The sequence below is a fragment of the Chiloscyllium plagiosum genome, chromosome 28 (genome assembly GCF_004010195.1).
Source record: "Chiloscyllium plagiosum isolate BGI_BamShark_2017 chromosome 28, ASM401019v2, whole genome shotgun sequence".
Classification (NCBI taxonomy): domain Eukaryota; kingdom Metazoa; phylum Chordata; class Chondrichthyes; order Orectolobiformes; family Hemiscylliidae; genus Chiloscyllium; species Chiloscyllium plagiosum.
Window position 1 is genome coordinate 20003000 of NC_057737.1, and position 19390 is coordinate 20022389.

The 19390-nt window shown below is 40.4% G+C and overlaps 1 protein-coding gene across 2 annotated transcripts in view; it reads left to right on the forward strand.

Moving 5' to 3' along the window:
- sez6b (seizure related 6 homolog b) overlaps positions 1 to 17600 on the forward strand; it is an 830703-nt gene extending 813103 nt beyond the window's left edge. For both annotated transcript variants that reach the window (XM_043718461.1, XM_043718460.1), the window contains one exon: positions 16914 to 17600. In XM_043718461.1, the coding sequence (XP_043574396.1) occupies positions 16914 to 16986 (73 nt within the window). In that variant the 3' untranslated portion in view covers positions 16987 to 17600. The remainder of the gene's footprint in view (positions 1 to 16913) is intronic.
- The last annotated feature ends 1790 nt before the right edge of the window (positions 17601 to 19390 follow it).

Here is a 19390-nt window from a genome sequence, read left to right on the forward strand (position 1 = left end):
CCACTGGACTGGTAATGGCTCCTTCATTGGAGTATGGTGTGTGGCTCAGCGAGTTTTCTGGCCTACCTCCAGGAGGCTGCTAGCTAAGGAGCTGCCAGGTTTCACAACCATTAAGAGACCATTCTGACAGTGGGGAGCTGTTCTCCTTTGGAGTGTGGCATCTGAATGGGTCTTCATTGGCTTCCTGCCTCTGTGGCACCAGTTGCTGCCTTTGTTCCCAGATCCCAGAAAACTTGTGCCAGATTCAGAGCAACTTCTGTGAACGTTCCCAGTGTTCAACTATCTGAACGTCCTCTGCAATCCAGAGGGATTAAATGGTAAAACAAAGTTGGAAATGAATATACTGGTCATTCTGGACCCCTATTTGGAGGTATGCAAGCCCAGTCAGAAGGGGTCTTGGAACTGAGTAGTAGTGTCCATACCTCTGGGCCAGGAGATCCAAGTTCAAGTTCCACCAGAGTTATACCATAAAAATCCAAACAGATTGATTGAAAATAACTGCAAGACCAGTTGAGCCACTTTAGCCTATTTGCCAGGTTTATTGTTTTTACATTCTAGGAGAGCTGAGAAAGTTGACTCTCACAATGCAGGGATACATATCCGCTCAATGCTGCAACATAAGAAGGCAGGCAATTGTGAATAATGCAATCAATCTCAGATTAATAAAATACCATCCACTGAACAATGGACTCAATTACTCAATGAGAACAATGCTAGTAGTTCGGTTGCCATATGCCTGAAAATGAGAGATAAATTCATTTGCATTTTTGGCTTGTGCACTCAAACAACCTTTCTTGTCACATGGAAGTAGCATGGTTCAGGAAGGGAATGGAGTGGCTACTCCAGTTTCAGGAAAAAGCAATCAATGAGAAGCTAGTTACTGTGGAACATTTGCATTATCCTCATTCTGGGAAATAAAGTGGAGGTGAAAAGGTCGCATGGAGAACAATTTAAATGTTTACCCAAGACTTCTCTTTCAGCACCCATGTGCTGTTTGATATGCTGCTCAGACACTGAATTCATACTTGGACCAACATGGCACATAATTCCCATCTTAAGCAAGATCACCTTCCCTGGCGCTTTAATGGTGCTATCATTTCCTGGGTCCAACATCAACATGTAGTTTTGGGTCAGATTTCATTGAGAAGAAGATTAACTGGTGTAACCCTATCAAGATCATTGCAATATGCGCAAGTTTAAAAGTGAATATTCTCCAAAAATTGGTTCACAAGGTGACCTCTCAAAAGTCCCTCTAGCGTTGATCGGTCTCAAATCAGCAACATGGTGGCACTTGCCACATGTAGGTCATTAGGAATCCTGATGTAACTAACTGGGAATCCTGATGTAGCTAACTACATTGCTCCTTAGTAAGTCAATAATTAACACCAGCATTGAGGCACATGATCTAAACACACATAATCGCACCAGAAATTAAATGCATTTAGCCTATTTGTGTATTTGCTGGTAAAATGATAAGATCAAAAAGAGTGCCTTGATGTTTTTGATCGTCGAGTACTTTGTTTTCTTTGTTCCTGGATGCTGAAAGATGTGCATTAAATAGATATGTTCCATTGCTTAGATTACATTGACCTATATCGCTTGAGCATAATGCATTTTCTAAAAATTGCTGCATTAACTCAAACGGTATCATTGTCGACACACCTATAAATAGTCAGCATTCCATTGAACAACATGATCTGCATACAAATGCTCACTTCCATTCCAATGACCTCCACCAGCAAGATGGAATGAAGCAGAAATATCTCACGAATACCATCCATCTCCAAGTACCCCCCCAAGTCGCCCAATATTCTGATGGACATATATTGCTGTTTCTTTATCGACAGTGGGTCAATATCATATAATTGTAACCATACCATTGTGGGAGCATCATTACTATGGAGAAAAAGGGTCATTCAATAAGAATGTTGATCTCCACTTTAACAGGTTGATAAGATATGGCCAATAAATATGACTGTGCCACAATTGTCCAAGTTCTGAGCACAATTTTTTTCATTGTCATGCTAATACTTATTTAGTTGCATACGTGATACTGTTCAGTAGATTTCATTTCCAATCATTTTCAAATTCCTCCATGGCCTGGCCCTTCCCTATCTCTAATTTCCTTTAGCCCTACAAGTTCTGAAATATCTTTACTCATCTAATTCCAACCCCTACAGCATTCCTGAATTCAATTACACCCGCACTGCTACCTTCACCCTAAGATCTAGAATTCCTGCTAAAACACTCCATTTAACACATGCGGCTTTAATCAAGATTTTGGTCATCTGCCCTAATATCTCCTTGTGTAGCTCAGTGTCATATTTTATTTTCTAATGCCCCTGTGAAGGGCTTTGGGATGTTCTATTCCAGTAAAAATCCTAAAGCTTCTTTATAAATGCAAATTGTTGTTTGTGTTTTGTAAGTCAAGTTTGTGCCTATTTTTATTCTGGGTTTAATGATCAAGATCCACAGTTTGCACTGACTGAATACACCAAGTGCCATCTTTATGTTTTTTAATTTTAGTCTTTTTTTTCTAATCAGTCTGTTCATAGGTAGTATTACAAGCATCTGGAGCTGTTGGGATTTGAACCTGGGCCTCTTGGTGCAGGGATAGGGTCATTACCACTGTGCCACAAGAGGGCTCCTCATGCCATTTTGATTAGTTTGAATTCAGGATTTCTAATTGTACATTGTGAATCCCATTCCCCATGTTTCCCATGCATATAACAGGTCTTTGGTTTGCCTATTTTCACCAACCAGGGCCTGGAGTAATTCCTGACTGTTAAATTCTGTGCTACTGACACCAGATTCTTGAATATTTATCAACATTTTGTGGATTCCCATTTTATGCCTCTATAATAACTCAGAAAGCCTGACTGGAAAGGAATATCATTTAAAAAAGAGCCACTACTCATGGTGTACATGGGCTAGTCACAGATTGGTACAGATGGTTCATCCCTGGGTCTGCTTTATTTCTATTTCTTTTATATCCAGAAGTGTTCTTACTGAATGGCATTCCCACCACCAAATCACCATGAGTTTTCTTTTGTCCTTGACTATTAATAACCACCAGTAAATCACCCATGTAGCCGATTAGAAATTTACATGCAAATCCCATTATAGGCAATGCAAACCATCAAAGTGATGGAGGGGGAAGGAGAGCGGGAAGGGATTAAATTCTGGGTCTGCTTTTTTGATGTATTTCTAATCATATTGTTCAGAGATTTTATTATACAACTCTAAATTTGAGGTGGGATTTGAGCCCAGGCCTCCATAACCCAGAGGTGGGATACTACCACTGTGCCACAGTGGCTCTCCTGATACTGCTTTATATGTTTTTAGACATTTTGAAGCAGCCTCTTCAGAGCAGTTATTACACACCTCTGGAACAGGTTGAACTTGAACTTGGGTCACCTAGTCCAGATGTACGGATGACTATGCCACAAAAGCCATCTGACTTGCTTTATACTTTTTAAACACTAACCACCATCAATAAAGCATCCATGTAGCCAAATAAATATTTACATGCAAAGCCCACTTTGGGCAATGTAAACCACCAAAAGTGAGGAGGAGGTAGGGAGGGAAGGAAGGGACAAAATCAAAATGCAGTTGGAAGGAGAAATAAAGAACTGTATCCTCTTCAGTGTCCACCTCTCTCTAAAGGCATTGAGTGCATTCCTGGACACCGCACGCTTCTTCTCCGGGGACACCCGGGCACAAACATCACTGCTGAAAAGGGGCAGAACAGTCAGCAGATATGATCCCTTTCACAGCCCACTGCCAGGACCTCTCTTTTTTATCTTTTCTTCCCAGAATTGCTACATGCACAACTGAGCGACTTTCCCACCATCAATATCACCATGACATCCTTTGCATATTTTTTCCTCTTGATTACCATCACCCATGCAGCTGGTTAAAGGTGGACAAGCAAAGCGCATTATGGGTGATGCTAATGATCAAAAGTGAAGGGGGTGGCAGGGAGAACGGGATGGGACTAAATCAAAATGGAGTTGGAAATACACCCCACCTCACACTAAAGGCATCAATGGACACCACATGCTCCTCACCAACAGCACCTGGGCATAAACGTATCCCAGGAAAAAGGGCAGGCATGACCCCAAGTTCTGCTTTGTTTTTAACCTATTTTCTGAGCAACCTGCTCAAGGATGTTATTGTATACCTCTGGAGCAGGTGGGACTTGAACCAAGGACGCCCGACTCAAAGTTAGGAAGCTATCACTGCGACATAAGAATACATGAATGGGTTTTTTTTAACCTATTTTCAATAAATCAAATTGATGTAATAATCTAATAAAAAGGGCTTAGGCAATGAGTTCCAGCTGGGCATCCCATTCCTGTTACTGAGGGAACCCAGTGAGTCCCATGAGGAGATTCATTAGTGACTCCGCATGGGTCTCACAGGAGTTGTCACAGACTGTGTCCATTATTTCCTGAAAACCCAAACTAGTGAGTCTTCCCTCCTTTGCTTCCTGACCTACTTAAAATTCCCAACTGATTCTACTGAGACTGTCTCGCATATCTTGCTTTACATGGACCATTGGCCCTGAATCCTTCAACTTTACCATGCGACGCAAGTCAATTCAGCTCACACCTGTTCACTGAAAGAAGTAATCTCTTAATTCCATTCACCCGCTTTTTGCTATACCATCAGGTTTTCTTTTCTTTTACCCCATTGATGTTTTAAAATTATAATGGTCCTTAAATAACTCCACAGAGGCCAGTATCCCATCATCAAGTCACCCTTTATTTACACATGGAGAGCTCTTGACACTGATCCAACTCCCTCACAGCCAGCTCTCAGAGTGAACAGAATGTCTGATACATCAGCTTTGACAAAGGGTCAGTTAGACTCGAAATTTCAGTTATTTTCTCTCCTTACAGATGCTGCCAGACCTGCTGAGATTTTCCAGCATTTTCTCTTTTGGTCTGATACATCTATTCTTTATTTTACCATTGCGCAAGAACTTTATTCAACATTTACACACGTGAAAAAACGCCCATGTGACCAGTGAACCATTACCAAGTAAAGCCTGATAAGGACAATGCTTACAACACTCCTGATCTTATCTGTCAGCTAAGGCTAACAGCTCCATCAGGGGGAACTCATATTCTATGAGGTCCACATGGCTGACCTCGTTACAATCACTACAGATCCCACCTCAATTGTTTCTGAAAGGATATTGCTTGAAATAACAACCCATTGTGTTAAAGCAAAAACATTAAATCTCTCCTTTTTTGCAGTTATTTTCAATTTATGACCCCAACTAACAGATTCAGTGACTAGTAGAAATATCATGCCTCCAAACACAGCAATAAAAGTCTTTCTCCACAAAACCTTCCTGTAAAGCTAGTCAATAAAGTCTTAGAATTGAAGATTTATACAGTAAGACAATTTCAAATTCAATGGTTTGATAAAATATTGGGGAAAAAGTTCTGCAAATTGTTTGAACGTTTATATTGAACCATTATGGAGATAATCATCAGGAACTACTAATGGAATCTCACTGAAGAATTCTGCTATCTATAAAGGAAAGGAAAAGATCAAATTCAAAGACAACATGCTGTGGACAAGGTGTAGAAATTGCATTTCTACTTCCATTTCTCTCAGAGAAATCTCAAACTACATTCTTTGTTTTACCACTTATGAAGAAAGGTTCCCTGTGGAGTTAGGTTAATTGGAAAACTGATTTACTTCAAACCTTGAATTTCTGCTCCTGGATTACACCTACTTTAAAAACTCACAACAGCACATGGAGAAGATGGGGAAAATAATGGATTCTTAAATTTGTGTGCCCTGCGATCAGGTGACCAAATTTGGCATTTGAAAGCAATTTTTCTCCTCACCTGTTTGCCTTAAAAACCACAATCAAAATCTAACTCCAGACAACCATTTAGGAAAGAACTGTAACATCCTGAAGACTTATGTCCACTGAATATTTATGTCCATTTGGTCTGGCAAATCTCCCTAAAATAGTTCTTTCTGGTCAACATTTTGGGAAAGATTTTTCTCCAGGATATTCAGTCCACCCCTCAGCTTTAAGTTGCTCAATGTCTGAATGTTTTTGATTGCTGAAGCAAAAAAAGTAAAGAAGTGCAGCCATATTTAGAAATCAAAATGACAAAACTAAACAAAGCTCTAAGATGTACGCTACATTATTGACAATCAAGCCACATTTAGAAATCAATGTCAATGCTTAGTTAAGGGTAAAACAATATAACTGGAGGTCCTAATGTTAACAACCAAGCAATAGCACTTGTTAGCTCCCTGTATGAAAATGTCCAATATAAGACATATCCTGATTTGTATGCCTCTGTCCTAATAACTTGCAGTTCTGAGGACCACAGTTATAAATGACATCAAACACTGTGAATTCCAAACATTTTATTGCCTGTGGCAGTGTACATGCTGATTTTAAGTTAACTATTAATCATGGTGTGTGAAATATTATCTTCCCCTTTGATCTGCAGTCCTTTTGCTCCACTATGGATGATTGCTTCGTCAATCATTATGCCCACGATTGTGGCTTACCACCTCTTTCCATTGCATTTGTAACTTGCACTTTCAAAAATATCTTTCTCAAATAAAAGCAAACAGCTGCAGATTTGAGAAAACTGAAATGAAAGCAGAAAAGACTGGTGATGTTCTGCATGTTGGGCAGTACTCTATTTTTCGCTCAGATGTTGCCAGGCCTGATGTGAGCATTCAGGATTGACTGTTTTATTTCAAAACTTTTTTTGTTTGATTACATTATTGGATCTTTTGCAGTTCCTCTTTCTCACCTCAGCAAATATTATTTATTCCCCCTTAGCATTAGTTACTTTGAAATATCTTTTTGTACATGAGGAACACTGCAGAAATGCACAAGTGAGCACTGTGGTCACTGAGATTTACAAATAGAGAATTTGACTCTTCACCCAGAGAGTGGTGGATACAGGTATAGGGGAACCTCGAACATCTGAACGAGATGGGCGGGCACTATTTCGTTCAGATAATCGATTATTCAGTTAATGCCCTTCCACTGGGGCTCGGAGTTTTTAAAGTCTGCTCCCCATTTAGGAGACTAGAAACAGCACACAGCACGTGAGCCTCCGCCTCCCCCCAAAACAAAGCGTGCGAGCCCCCGCCCCCGACACCGCACCCTGCCCACTCCCAGAACATTGTCCAACCCCGCCCACTGCCTGCCCCTGCCATCCAACCCTGTCCCCCCCACACCGCTCCCTACCTACCCTCTCCTGAGGGCCCCTATCACCCCCACCCCCTGTCCGGGGCAGCCAGACTGTGCACCAACAACATGACTGCTGCTGCTGTTGCAGCTGCCTTTGTGGGGTAAGTCTCCAAACATCCCGCGTGTACACACACACACACACCTTTTTACTGCAACTTTTTGACAGGTTCCATTTTTGCCCTGTACACGGCAATGTTCGAGACATTATCTGGGGAAGAGGGGAGAGGGGGTTAGAGTACACCCCTCCGTAGAACTCCAGGGAAAGTGTGGGGGGAGAGAGAGAGAGACCAGGAGGTCAGTCATTTGGAGACGGTGCCTGTTTAATCACTGTAAACAAAAGACGCGATCACTGTTGGAAACACGTTTTGATGTAATGTTTCTATCGGGACCTCGAGATCTCCTTCAGATAATCCGATTTTCAGATATTGGTATTCGGATAATTGAGGTTCCTCTGTATATGGAACACTCTGCCCCAGAAGGCAGTGGAGACCAAGATTCTGGATACTTTCAAGAAAGAGATGGGTAGAGCTCTTAAAGGTAGTGGAAAATCAAGGGTTATGGGGATAAAGCACCAACAGGATACTGTTTGTGGATGATTAGCCATGATCATAATGAATGGTGGTGCTAGCTCGAAGGGCCAAATGGCCTACTCCTGTTCATATTGTCTATTGTCTATTAACACAGTTCTTTGCACAATCAATTTTGTGACCTGGACATTTTTGCATCCATTCTTTTCAATGGATAGAAAATCGTACAAGTTACAATTTGGATGAATAGACCTCATTCAAATTCCAAATGTGCATTCCTGTCACACAATACACTGAAAGCACTAAATTATGATGTGCACTTTGATTCTGTGACACATTCAGATACACTCCTTCTGGTGATAGATCATCCAGCTATTTTATCACTTTTAGATCCAGCAACTGACATGAACAATCTTGTGGCTGTCCTTGAGTACAGGGAAGAATGTAGTTGTTTTTGACACATATTGTCTACTTCGGATTGAAATTTTAAAATGGTCACAACTTAGAATAAGATCAAATAAAAGCAAAGTACAGTCACAGATGGACATCTGAAGGAAAAACAGAAAGTGTTGGAGAAACTCAGCAGGTCTGGCAGGACCTGAGGGGGTTAGAAACAGAATTAACATTTCAACTCTGATATAATTCTTCTTCGGAACATGCAGTTAGAATCATTGAATCGTAGAATCTCTACGGTATGGAAGCAGTCATTTGGCCCATCGAATCCACACTGACCCTCTGAAAAGTATCCCACCTAGACACACCCCCTACCCTATCTCTGCATTTCCCATGGTTAATCCACCTTGCTGCAGATTAAATCTACCTTACCTACCGATTTACAAAGAAGGGTCATATCAGACTCAAAACCTTGACTTTGTTTCTCTCTCCGCAAAAAACTGCCAGACTGCTGGGTTTTCCCAGTACTTTCTGTTTTCATTACAGAAGGAGACCATTTGGCTGTTTGTATCTATGCTGGCTTTGTGTAGGAACAATGCAGTTCGTCCTGCTGCCCTGCCACTTTCCTGTCACTGTGCAAATATTTTCTCTTCAGATTCCCTCTTGATTGAATCTGTCTCTACCACACTCTCAAAAGTAAATAACAAATCCGAAGTGCACACTACATAAAAATATTTTGTCTCCTATAGCCTTTGGGTTTTTTTGCCAGTCACCTTAAATCAGTGTTCTCTCTTTCTCAACCCTTCCACCAATGTGAACAACTTCTCCCTAGCTGCTTCACTTAGATTTCTCATGATTATAAACATTTTTATTAAATTTCCTTTCGACCTTCAGTCCTTCAGAAGAACAGTCCCAGCTTCACCAATTTATCCATAAAACTGAAATCCCTCAGTCCCGAATGTTTGCCATAAACCTTCTCTGCAACCATCCCAGTGTCTTTGGAACCAATTTCTTCAAATTCTTTGAAGTGGTAACATTCACAGTGGGTAAAACAGTGCTGTACTTGGATCTCCGGTCGGCATTTGACAAGGTGCCATGTGAACTGTTGTTTGCAAACCTGGAGTTCCTGATACAGGGGTTACATATTAGCATGGATAGAGAATTGTCTGGCTGGCAGAAAGCAGAGTTTGCACAAATGGATCTTTTCCTGATTGACATAATGTAACAGCTGGGATCCTGGAGGTGTCTGTGTTAGGAGTTTTACAACGTATGGCTTAGATACTTCGATAATGGGAACAAAGTCATGGTAACCACAATGGCGGTGATTGCTAATATCATCCCCTCCCTCAGTCCCACTGTCCTCCCATGCACTATCATCTCTCCCATCTTATATGTTGTATTTCCCCTTTCACCATCCTTGTCCACTCTGCATCCCAGTCCGCTTCCCAGTCCCTAATACTGAATGATGATTGACCATAACTTTGATTGATCTCTATGCAGCTTGTTGACTGGTGATCCTTGAATCCTTTAACTGTTTGCAGTGGACCCACTGACTGACTGTGGCCCACTTCCTGGACTGCAGTGAAATGGACTATTAGACCAGACTGCCTCAAACTGACAACTCACCCACTCTAAGTTCCTGACATGACAGTGGACAATGTCCCTGATTGGGCACAAGTGAGGACTGCAGATGCTGGAAACCAGAGTTTAGATCAGAGTAGTGCTGGAAAAGCACAGCAGGTCAGGTAGTAACCGAGGAGCAGGAAAATCGATGTTTCAGGCAAAAGCCCTTCATCAGGAATCTGATGAAGGGCTTTTGCCCGAAACGTCAATTTTCCTGCTCCTCGGATGCTGCCTGACCTGCTGTGCGTTTCCAGCACCACTCTGATCTAATGTCCCTGATTGACTGTGCCAGGACCCACCGACTGATGGCAGCCACACTTGACTTGGCTTTTATTTTTATACATGGCTATTTGGTTATCATCTTCGAGGAGAAAGTGAGGTCTGCAGATGCTGGAGATCAAAGTTGAAACTTTATTGCTGGAACAGCACAGCAGGTCAGGCAGCATCCAGGGAACAGGAGATTCGACGTTTCGGGCACAGGCCTGAAGAAGGGCCTGTGCCCGAAACGTCGAATCTCCTGTTCCCTGGATGCTGCCTGACCTGCTGTGCTGTTCCAGCAATAAAGTTTCAACTATTTGGTTATCACACATCCCATGCCTTTGGAATGGAACCTGCTGGTATATGCAGTAGCAGTGAGATTGACAACACACAGTGCTGTACAGGAACATGTCCATCCAGTGACTAATAACTGCTGGGAAACATGACAACTGTCTGGCTTTGTGTCTACATCAAACAGCATGCAAGACAGAAATGCTGTTTGTCTTAAGGTACAGATGATAGGGCAAAGACTTAAAGAAAAGACAGAGATGCTGTGAATATTAGTGTAGACACAAAGTGACTGAGTGCTAAAAGAGAGAGCACAAGCACCCCTAAGACACCACAACACAGGTGCCAGTCCCAGGGCTTATGCTCGAAATAGTGACTCTCCTGCTCCTCAGATAGAGACTGACCTGCTGTGCTTTTCCAGTGTCATACTTTCTGACTCTGACACTCCTGCATCTGCAGACCTTACTTTCTCCCAGCTTGCAAAGATACCAGTGTGATCTAAAGTGCAACTTTGAAATTCAGAAGCATCCAATAAGTGGATCAGAGATTAAATGTGGTTTTTGTGGTCATGGCATTGAGAAGCTCCTCACTGGATGTCTCACCTGATTGTCTGAACTTTGGCACCATGGTCCACATGTGGTCTCCCAGCCATCGATGACCTCCACCTCCATTCGTAAATCACATTTCGGTCCTTAATCAGCCCCATCCTTCTCTTTGCTACCATTTTATTATTTGTCGAGACATTTTGAGATCTATTTTATGTAAGCTGGCAATCTTGATTATCATTGGGTTTCTCTTTGGGTATTGCTGAAAAGATAAACATTTTGTTGGAGTTCTATATCACTAACCTTATGAAAAGTGTCAAGGCCCTGCAAAGTGCCTGCTCCACTCCATGTTACTCCAGGAGGTAAAGACTGAGCATCAGGCGAGGGTAGCTCTTTCATGTTACTGCTAAGCAGTAGTAATGCACATGGTTGCACTGACAGGATGCTGTCAAGCCAAAAAGGGATTCTGACTATCAGTGCTACCTCACAGCGCCAGAGACCTCGGTTTAATTCCAGCCTCTGGCAACTGTCTGTGTGGAGTTTGCACATTCTCTCCGTGTCTGTGTGGGTTTCCTCCAGGTGCTGTGGTTCCTCCCACTGTCCAAAGATGTGCAGGTTTAGTGGAATTACCATGCTAAATTGCCCTGTAGTGCCCAAGTGGATTAGCCATGGGAAATGCAAATTACAGGGATCGGTTAGGGGGATGGATCTGGTTGGGATGCTCTTTGGAGGGTCAATGTGGATTCATTGGCCCAAATGACCTGCTTCCACACTGTAAGAATTCTATGGTGCAATGTGTAATGTGAATTTCAGATTTTGGTGTAATGGCAAGCATGGAGACTGACCATACCAAAGACTGGTGTTTCGTATCAAACAGCATGTCCCTTTTGCTGTTCACAACAAGTAAGGTACTGACCATAGTCAACTAGCCTCCAATTCATCTATTGGACAACATTTGGATGTGAGATGAATTTTGTTGACAATTTAGGATTGTCAGCCAAGTTTGGTGTGTGGTGCATTTGCATATACTGGGAGATACATATATTATCACACAGGACCCTGTCTACTTTGCAGACAGAAAGTAGACTTACATGATCTGCATCTATTTCAACTCAATAAAATAGGTGACAGCCATTCTCTTTTCATTTTTCAGGGAAATTCCCTGACTCCTGTTCTTGTTTTAAAGTTGTGACAAAGTCTGTCGATTAACTGTTCATCAGTACCATTTGATTCATTCTCTATAGCAATGGCTCTACCAATCAGAGTGTATTTGACAACCAGTCAGCACTATCAAGCTTTAAATGTTGGTTTCCTCTTGAATCAGTATTCCTGCAAAATATTCCTGATTAGTGCAAAACAAAAAGTTTCAACAAAATGTACCTAACTTGACTTCTTTTTGACCAAATGGCCTTCTCTTTCCTTATGTCTCGTTCTAATTTCCCTCTGAACTTCCTATATTCAAACTGATTCTCAGCTGCATTATCAACCTGATAATTCTCATAAGTGCCTTTTTTCTATTTCATCCTACTCTCTCATTAGGCATGGAGCTCCAGTCTCATCTCTGGCCTTTCCCACTTTTGGGAGCGTACCTCTTACGCACATCATGTCATGGTCGAGCGGATTAAAACAAACAGGAATGTCTGGCTGAATTCTGCCCGAACACAAACAGTCTCTTTGCTTTTTTGACTGTGCCTTTCAAGTCTTTCAAGCTAACTATCTTAAGCTATTCCATTTTTCCAAACTTAGTTTTAGTTACAATGCTGGATGAAAAACAAGTGAATTTTTAAATTGTGGACCTGAAACTTTGCCAGTTGGTCTTTAGAGCAACAACAAACTTAAAACACACTGAATGAGTGTTTTATTTTGCTGCTCTCTGAACTTTTTGCAAGCACAACTTAACTGAAGATGTTTTATAAGCTATGCACCATACTTTACAAGTGTAATTTTTAGATTCCTTATTAGGTACTTTATGACACAAATAAACAGTGAGATTTGTGAATACAGTAAATCATGCAATAAACATGCAACATTCTAACATGCATTTGATCAGTGGCTGTCCTGGAATCATCTTCGGAATGTAAAAGCCTCAAAAGCTAAGATTTGTCTGCTATGCTGTTTGAACCTGTGTCTGAAAATGGTACCCACAAATCTGTTATAATGTATCTGAACAGCATTAGTTTATATTATTTATCGAACAATGGTAGCAGTCTGTTCAGTCAAAAGTATTTCCATCAGAAACTCAGTAAGATTCACAGAGAGTAACAGAATCCTTCTGAGGTGTTTAATAAGCATGGTCATGTACCCATCAGGGCTGCTGAGTGTCTGGGAAATATCTTGTTTGCTTACAGACAGTGTCTATCAAACTTGAGTTGATAAGTGACAAGTAACATTCATGCCACACAAGTGCCAGGCAATATCCATCTTCAACACGAGAGAATCAACAGTTCAAGAAAGCAAATCACCACTAATGTCTCAAGGTCATTTCGGGATGGGCAATAAAATGCTTGCCAAGCTAACAACACCCTATTCCATGATGAATAAAGAAACAAGCACAGAATAAAGAGTAAAAGAAAGACTTGCATTTCTATTGTGCCTTTCACAGCCACAAGGTGTCCCAAGACACTTTACAGTCAATTAAGGACTTTGGAAGTCTGACAATACAATGGCTTTAAGAGGTATATTTTCTCCTAGTTTTATTTATGAAGAAAGTTTGCGATAAAGGTACCAAAGAGTCTGCTCAAAGCCAATGAAGTAAACAGCTTGAGAGGCTGTGAGGTTTTTTAAAAATTGAAACAATACAAGCAGCCTGAATGGGCGGGGCCAAGCTCCAACAGAACCAGGATTTTTAGTTTTAGCTTTCTGCAGTTGGTGTGGTCTTTAAACTTGATATGGAAGCTTTTATTCCTCTGTTTGTTACAACTAAAAATTGGGGTTCTCTTCCTGCTGCTGGAATTGCATGTGACACAATTGATTTTATTGAATTAGCCTTTGCCAACCGTGTATTTATGGGATGTTACTATGTTGGAACAGTTAAATAGTAGTAGTTAATATAACTGTTATTTTGCTAGAGTTACAGTTAAGCCAATTCTTTTATTTTTATTGTCAGTATTTTAAATGCAGAGTAAAGATTAAGTCTGTCTTGCTTAAAGTTGAGTAGTTTGACCAATCCAGTTGCATCTGAAATGCAACACCTTACACTTACCTTTAAAAATCTGGGGTCTAGACTATCTTCATAATATATTTTGAGGGGCTTTATTCTGGTTCATAACAGAAGGATAGCCACCAAGATAAGGAAGGAGAAACAGCAGCAGTGTATGTGCAGCAAATTCCCACAAACAACAACATAACAACCAGATAGTGTGTTTTACCAAAGGTAATAATGTAATAAATATTAGGCAGGTCATCAGCAATAAATTTCCTGTTTTTTGTTTGAAATGCTCTAACTGAATATTGTACTTATAGCTAAGAGGGCAATTTGGGTCCTGGTTTAACAACTTATGTAAAAGACAGCATCTTTGAGGGTGCAGCACTCCCTCAGCGGTGCATTATCAGTGCACAATGTATGCTGAAGTCTCTGGGAGTTGAAACTGGAATCCTTTGACCCAGAAACATGATGACGACAAACATGGGCATAGCTAGTAAGAGATGTATACAAGTTAACTATGGTCCTTAAGGGTTCATGTGTATCAAAAAAACACATGCAAACACAAGGTAATGCTTCTGAATGAGCTAATGTCAAATATGCATTAGTTCCATTCCATCATCAATTACCAATGTCAACCACATACAGTTGGAGACAATGAGTCATACACAAATCTGAACTTGGAGCAAATATATTCTCTACAGATCCAAAGAGTCCAAGTAATTATGACTGGATTGTAATGTTGTTATATTTATTGTCTTTATGCAAAAACTACCTTGTTAATTGGTACAACAGCCACTTCTGTGAAAATCCTACAGCGGTATATCCTGTCCCACTGAGAGAAACATAAAAACAGGAGATAAGTATCAGCTTGCTGTCAAGCCTTCTCATGCATTCAATATGATCATGACTGAGTGAACACTCCATATGCATCACATGGTATGCCATTGGTAATCAGAAATCTATCAACATCCACCTTAAACATACTCAAAGACTAAGCTTCTACAGCCCTCTGTGGCAGAGAATTTCAATATTTCACAGTCACCAGAGTAAAAATAATTTCTCCTCGTCTTAGACCGAAGTGGCATCCTTCTTAAATTGTGCATAATTAAATTGTGCTCCTTGTCTCTGGACCTCCCGACCAGGGGAAACATCCTACCTTGTCTGTAACGTTAAGTATTTTGTAAAATTTGAAAGAGTTCATCTCTCACTCTTCAAACTTCGAGAGAATATCGTCCCAGTCTGCCCAATCTCTCTTCATAGGACAGATCTGCCACCTTGGGAACAAGTTTAATGATGGAGAAAGTGGCGACTGCAGATGCTGGAGATCAGAGCTGAAAAACGTGTTGCCGGAAAAGCGCAGCAGGTCTCCCCTTAACCTCCTTCCACCTATCACATTCCCAACGCCCTTCCTCCAAGTCCCTCCTCCCTACCTTTTATCTTAGCCTGCTTGGCACACCTTCCTCATTCCTGAAGAAGGGCTTATGCCCGAAACGTCGATTCTCCTGCTCCTTGGATGCTGCCTGACTTGCTGCGCTTTTCCAGCAACACATTTTTCAATAACTTTAATGATCCTTAGTTGCATTCCCTCTATGGTAATATCTTTCCTGAGGTAAAGACCAAATGTCTGTGCAGTATCTCAGATGCAGTCTATCTTGGATAAGTCCCCACATTGTAGATAGAAAGAAGAATTATTGGCAGCAAACTACCTCTCATCTGTGCCACATCAATGTAGCTGGCAGATACCATGAAGTGCCAGCAGTGGCAATCAGGGCAAATACCACACACACCATGTATTTTGCCTGTTTTGTTTTAACAGTATGATGATATAACAATTGTACTTCCATCACAAACAATGGATGTTTGGCGCTGAAATGTCATTTGCAATATAAATGTGGTTAAGGAGTACACACACTGGCCGATACGTTCATTGATGTTGCATCCTATTTTCCAGAATTGAACAGGTACCTCAACCTTCAATACAGGAGTCAGGGCACACAAGTCATTATCAGTCTGGTGCCTGTTCTATTGAAAGCATCAAATAGTTGAAGCCTAGAGCTTAAGTCTGGAACAGTCTTTAGCCCTACATGTAAATAAAGAGCTAAATACTGAAGAATCCTGGAAGTAGGGTGACTCTAAAGCTAGCTAAGCTCAGAAATACAAAATCTGAACACAGTCTAACAGGTGATCTTTATCAGTGTGGCTGTCGGCTGCCACAAACAAAGTAACTTTTAAAGTATTCATCTAAATGTGCAGCTAGGTTGTGCAAGAAGTTTTTTTTTCCTGAGTCTACTGTAGATCCAAGAGCTATTGCCTGTTTAACTACCACTCCCCTGCCTCACACTCACACCCTCCACTTCCTGGTTGAGTAATGCAGATTTTCCAATTGGCACTATAGTGGACATGCAGGGGATGCAAATGTGTTGATTTGGATGTTTGAAAGCTATAAGCTTCTGAAATCTGGAGGTTTTCCAATGGTTCGGAAGCCAAAATAGCTGCATATGAAGCTTCCTTGTGAGAGTGTGCATGTGAACATCATATAATTTTACAGTTCAGTCCTTTTTAGCATTCCATTGAACCTTTTCTCTGTTAAATTATTTGTTCCATCCAAGGATCTGTCGACCTAGTAACGAGATGAATATTTTTTAAATGCACAATCTTTATTCACAGGTGTACAATTATGTTCGCAATGCATTGTTGATTGTTGCCATGGAGATCTCTGCAGGAGAATGGTTTGGCAATCAGAGATAGTGGGGAGAGGAGATGGCATGCTTGTGCTAATCAATACGGCATTCAATGCTTTCATTAATAAAACCTATCATTACTGTTGAGAGTACATTTGTCATGAAAATACCACTATGATCTACTGTATGTTGTTTCATTTTCAGGAGGCACGTGAATATGAGGTTACAATTTAAAGGTGGATGCTCTTCTCAACAGAAATGCCCTCTTGCCTTCTAGACAATTTCTCAGCACCTCTTGCCCTTCTGTCCCTCACGACCTTTTGAAATCTGCTTTCCTTTCTGAAGTCAATTCCTCAAATGACTCTGCTGCAATCTGTTCTTCAAGACAACTTTTCTCTCCAAACAAAATAGGAATAAAGACTTAACTGCACTTAAGTGTGTCAATGAAATGTCAATTGCTTGTTGAGTGAATTCAAGTTAAGTAATAAGTGTACCTGTACATTTCTGTGTGCATTGTAGATACAGTCACATAGTAATTATTCTTCAATGTTAAAGAATGCCATTCCAGTAGATAAAAATAATCCAAACTATTGAGCCTTTTACCTTGTATTTATTCACTTGTTTTAAATTGTAAAATGTTTTAAAATGTAAAGTTGTGGTAATAAAACATTTTTATCGATCTCCCTGGTGCATTACACGATTTTTTTGGGATCGGTAGAATTGGCTTTGTTCAGAAGGGTCCCTTTAGCACTTGCTGAATTGCAATCCAGAATTTAGGATCTAAGGCAGACACTGTAATAATCACCATGGAAAATAAAATTATTTATCTATTGTCAGTAGAAATTATGCTAGTACAAAAAGAAATGATGCAATAAAGAGTCATGAAAACAATTATGTTTACTTGACTTCATCCGATAGCCCACTGTCCGTGTAATGCTCCACTTGCTTTGACACCACAGAACTGAAGACGTGATACCAGTTTATATTGATTATTGAAATGACTTTACAGTACCTTGCTATTCTCATATTGAGCCTGAGTTAAGGACTGTGATGTTGCTTTATCCAGAAAAAGTTATCTGTGATTATTTTGTAAATACTGTCATAACATGAAAAAGAACCTGAAAAGTATAATGTATTTCAATTATTATAAAATCATAGAAACTGATAGCACAGAAGAAGAAGATTACTTAGCCCACCATGGCTCTTTGAAGAATAGTCATAGCTAAGTCCACATTCCTGCTTTTTGTCTAAGTTCCCCGTTTTCAAGTACCTGCCCAACACCCAACCCATTTTTCAAATTGGAGGTGCATTCAATTTCCACTGCCGTTGAGGCCCAGCTTGATTCTTGATTCGAACAACTCTCCAAGACAATAAATTTCTCCTCAGCTCCCCTGTCAACTTGTTTTAATGTTCTTGAATGTTTTCCCTCTTGTACTCACCCACTCACGAGTGAGGGATTGAACTTTTCCAATTTATTTGATCAAATCTCTTATGTCCACGACACCTTCTCTCCTCCAAGGAAAACAGTCCTAACTGTTCAATATCTTCTTAAACTGAGTTATTTAATCCCTGGTTGTCCCTTTAGGCCTTTCCTAAAAGGTTATGTCCAGATTTGTCCACAATACTCCAACTGAAGCCTAACCAGTGACTAATGAAGTTTTAGCAATGCTATTAAATTCTATTCCTCTATTTATAAATCGAAATACCTCATACGACTTTTAACTTTGACAATTTGCCGCGCCTCCTTTAAAATTCTGTGTATATGAGCAACAAGGTTTTGCTGCTCATCTCTGCTTCTCACATTGTAACAATTATAATTTACAGTCTTTCCAATTAAGTCAGACCAAATGCATTACTTCATATGTCAGTGATGATTTTCCTCATTTAATCATCATATCTATTGTCATCCTGTGGCTTAAATCCATCATCTTTTTAATCTATTACTTGACAAAGATTTGTACCATCTGCAAGCTTTAAAATGCTGCTCCCTGCATCAAGTGTCAATCACTTAACATTGCAAACAGCAGTGGACTCAAATGGACCAACAATGGATCAGTGATGTTCCCAGGCCAATGAACATCTTCCCATCTGAAAAGCATCCATCCACCATCATCACCCTTTGCTTCTTGCTATTGAACCAATTATATTTATCTTAATTTTCTGAGGGTTTGATAATTTATTTAAGATTCCTGAGAAGCACTTCATCAAATAGTTTTTAAAAGTCCACACTTAGAGTATCTCCTGCATTAATTTACATCAACCATCTCTGTTATCTCATCAAAGAAAGAATTTATCTTTAATAAATCCATGCTGCCATCCTTGATTATCCCATGGCTTTGAAAATTAGAGTTTATTTCGTTTATAGAATAATTTCTAATAACATCCCTACGAATCAATGTTCAGATGATGACTTGAGGTCTGACTCCTAACCTCTTTCTCTTCTTCAAATTTATTGAAATGAGAATCCATTACCCCAGACATGTGAGCAGTCGGGAATGTGTCAATCTGGTATTGAATTGACCATGGTGTCAATGTAATTCTTTGCCAGGTAGAACAGTTTACACAATTCCCATTGATAAGAGGAGGATCAATGATTGCCACCAAGCATTACTAGAGACATAATTATATATTCCTTGGACATAAACGGAACAAAAATGCAACTAGCTCACTCTCCCTCATAA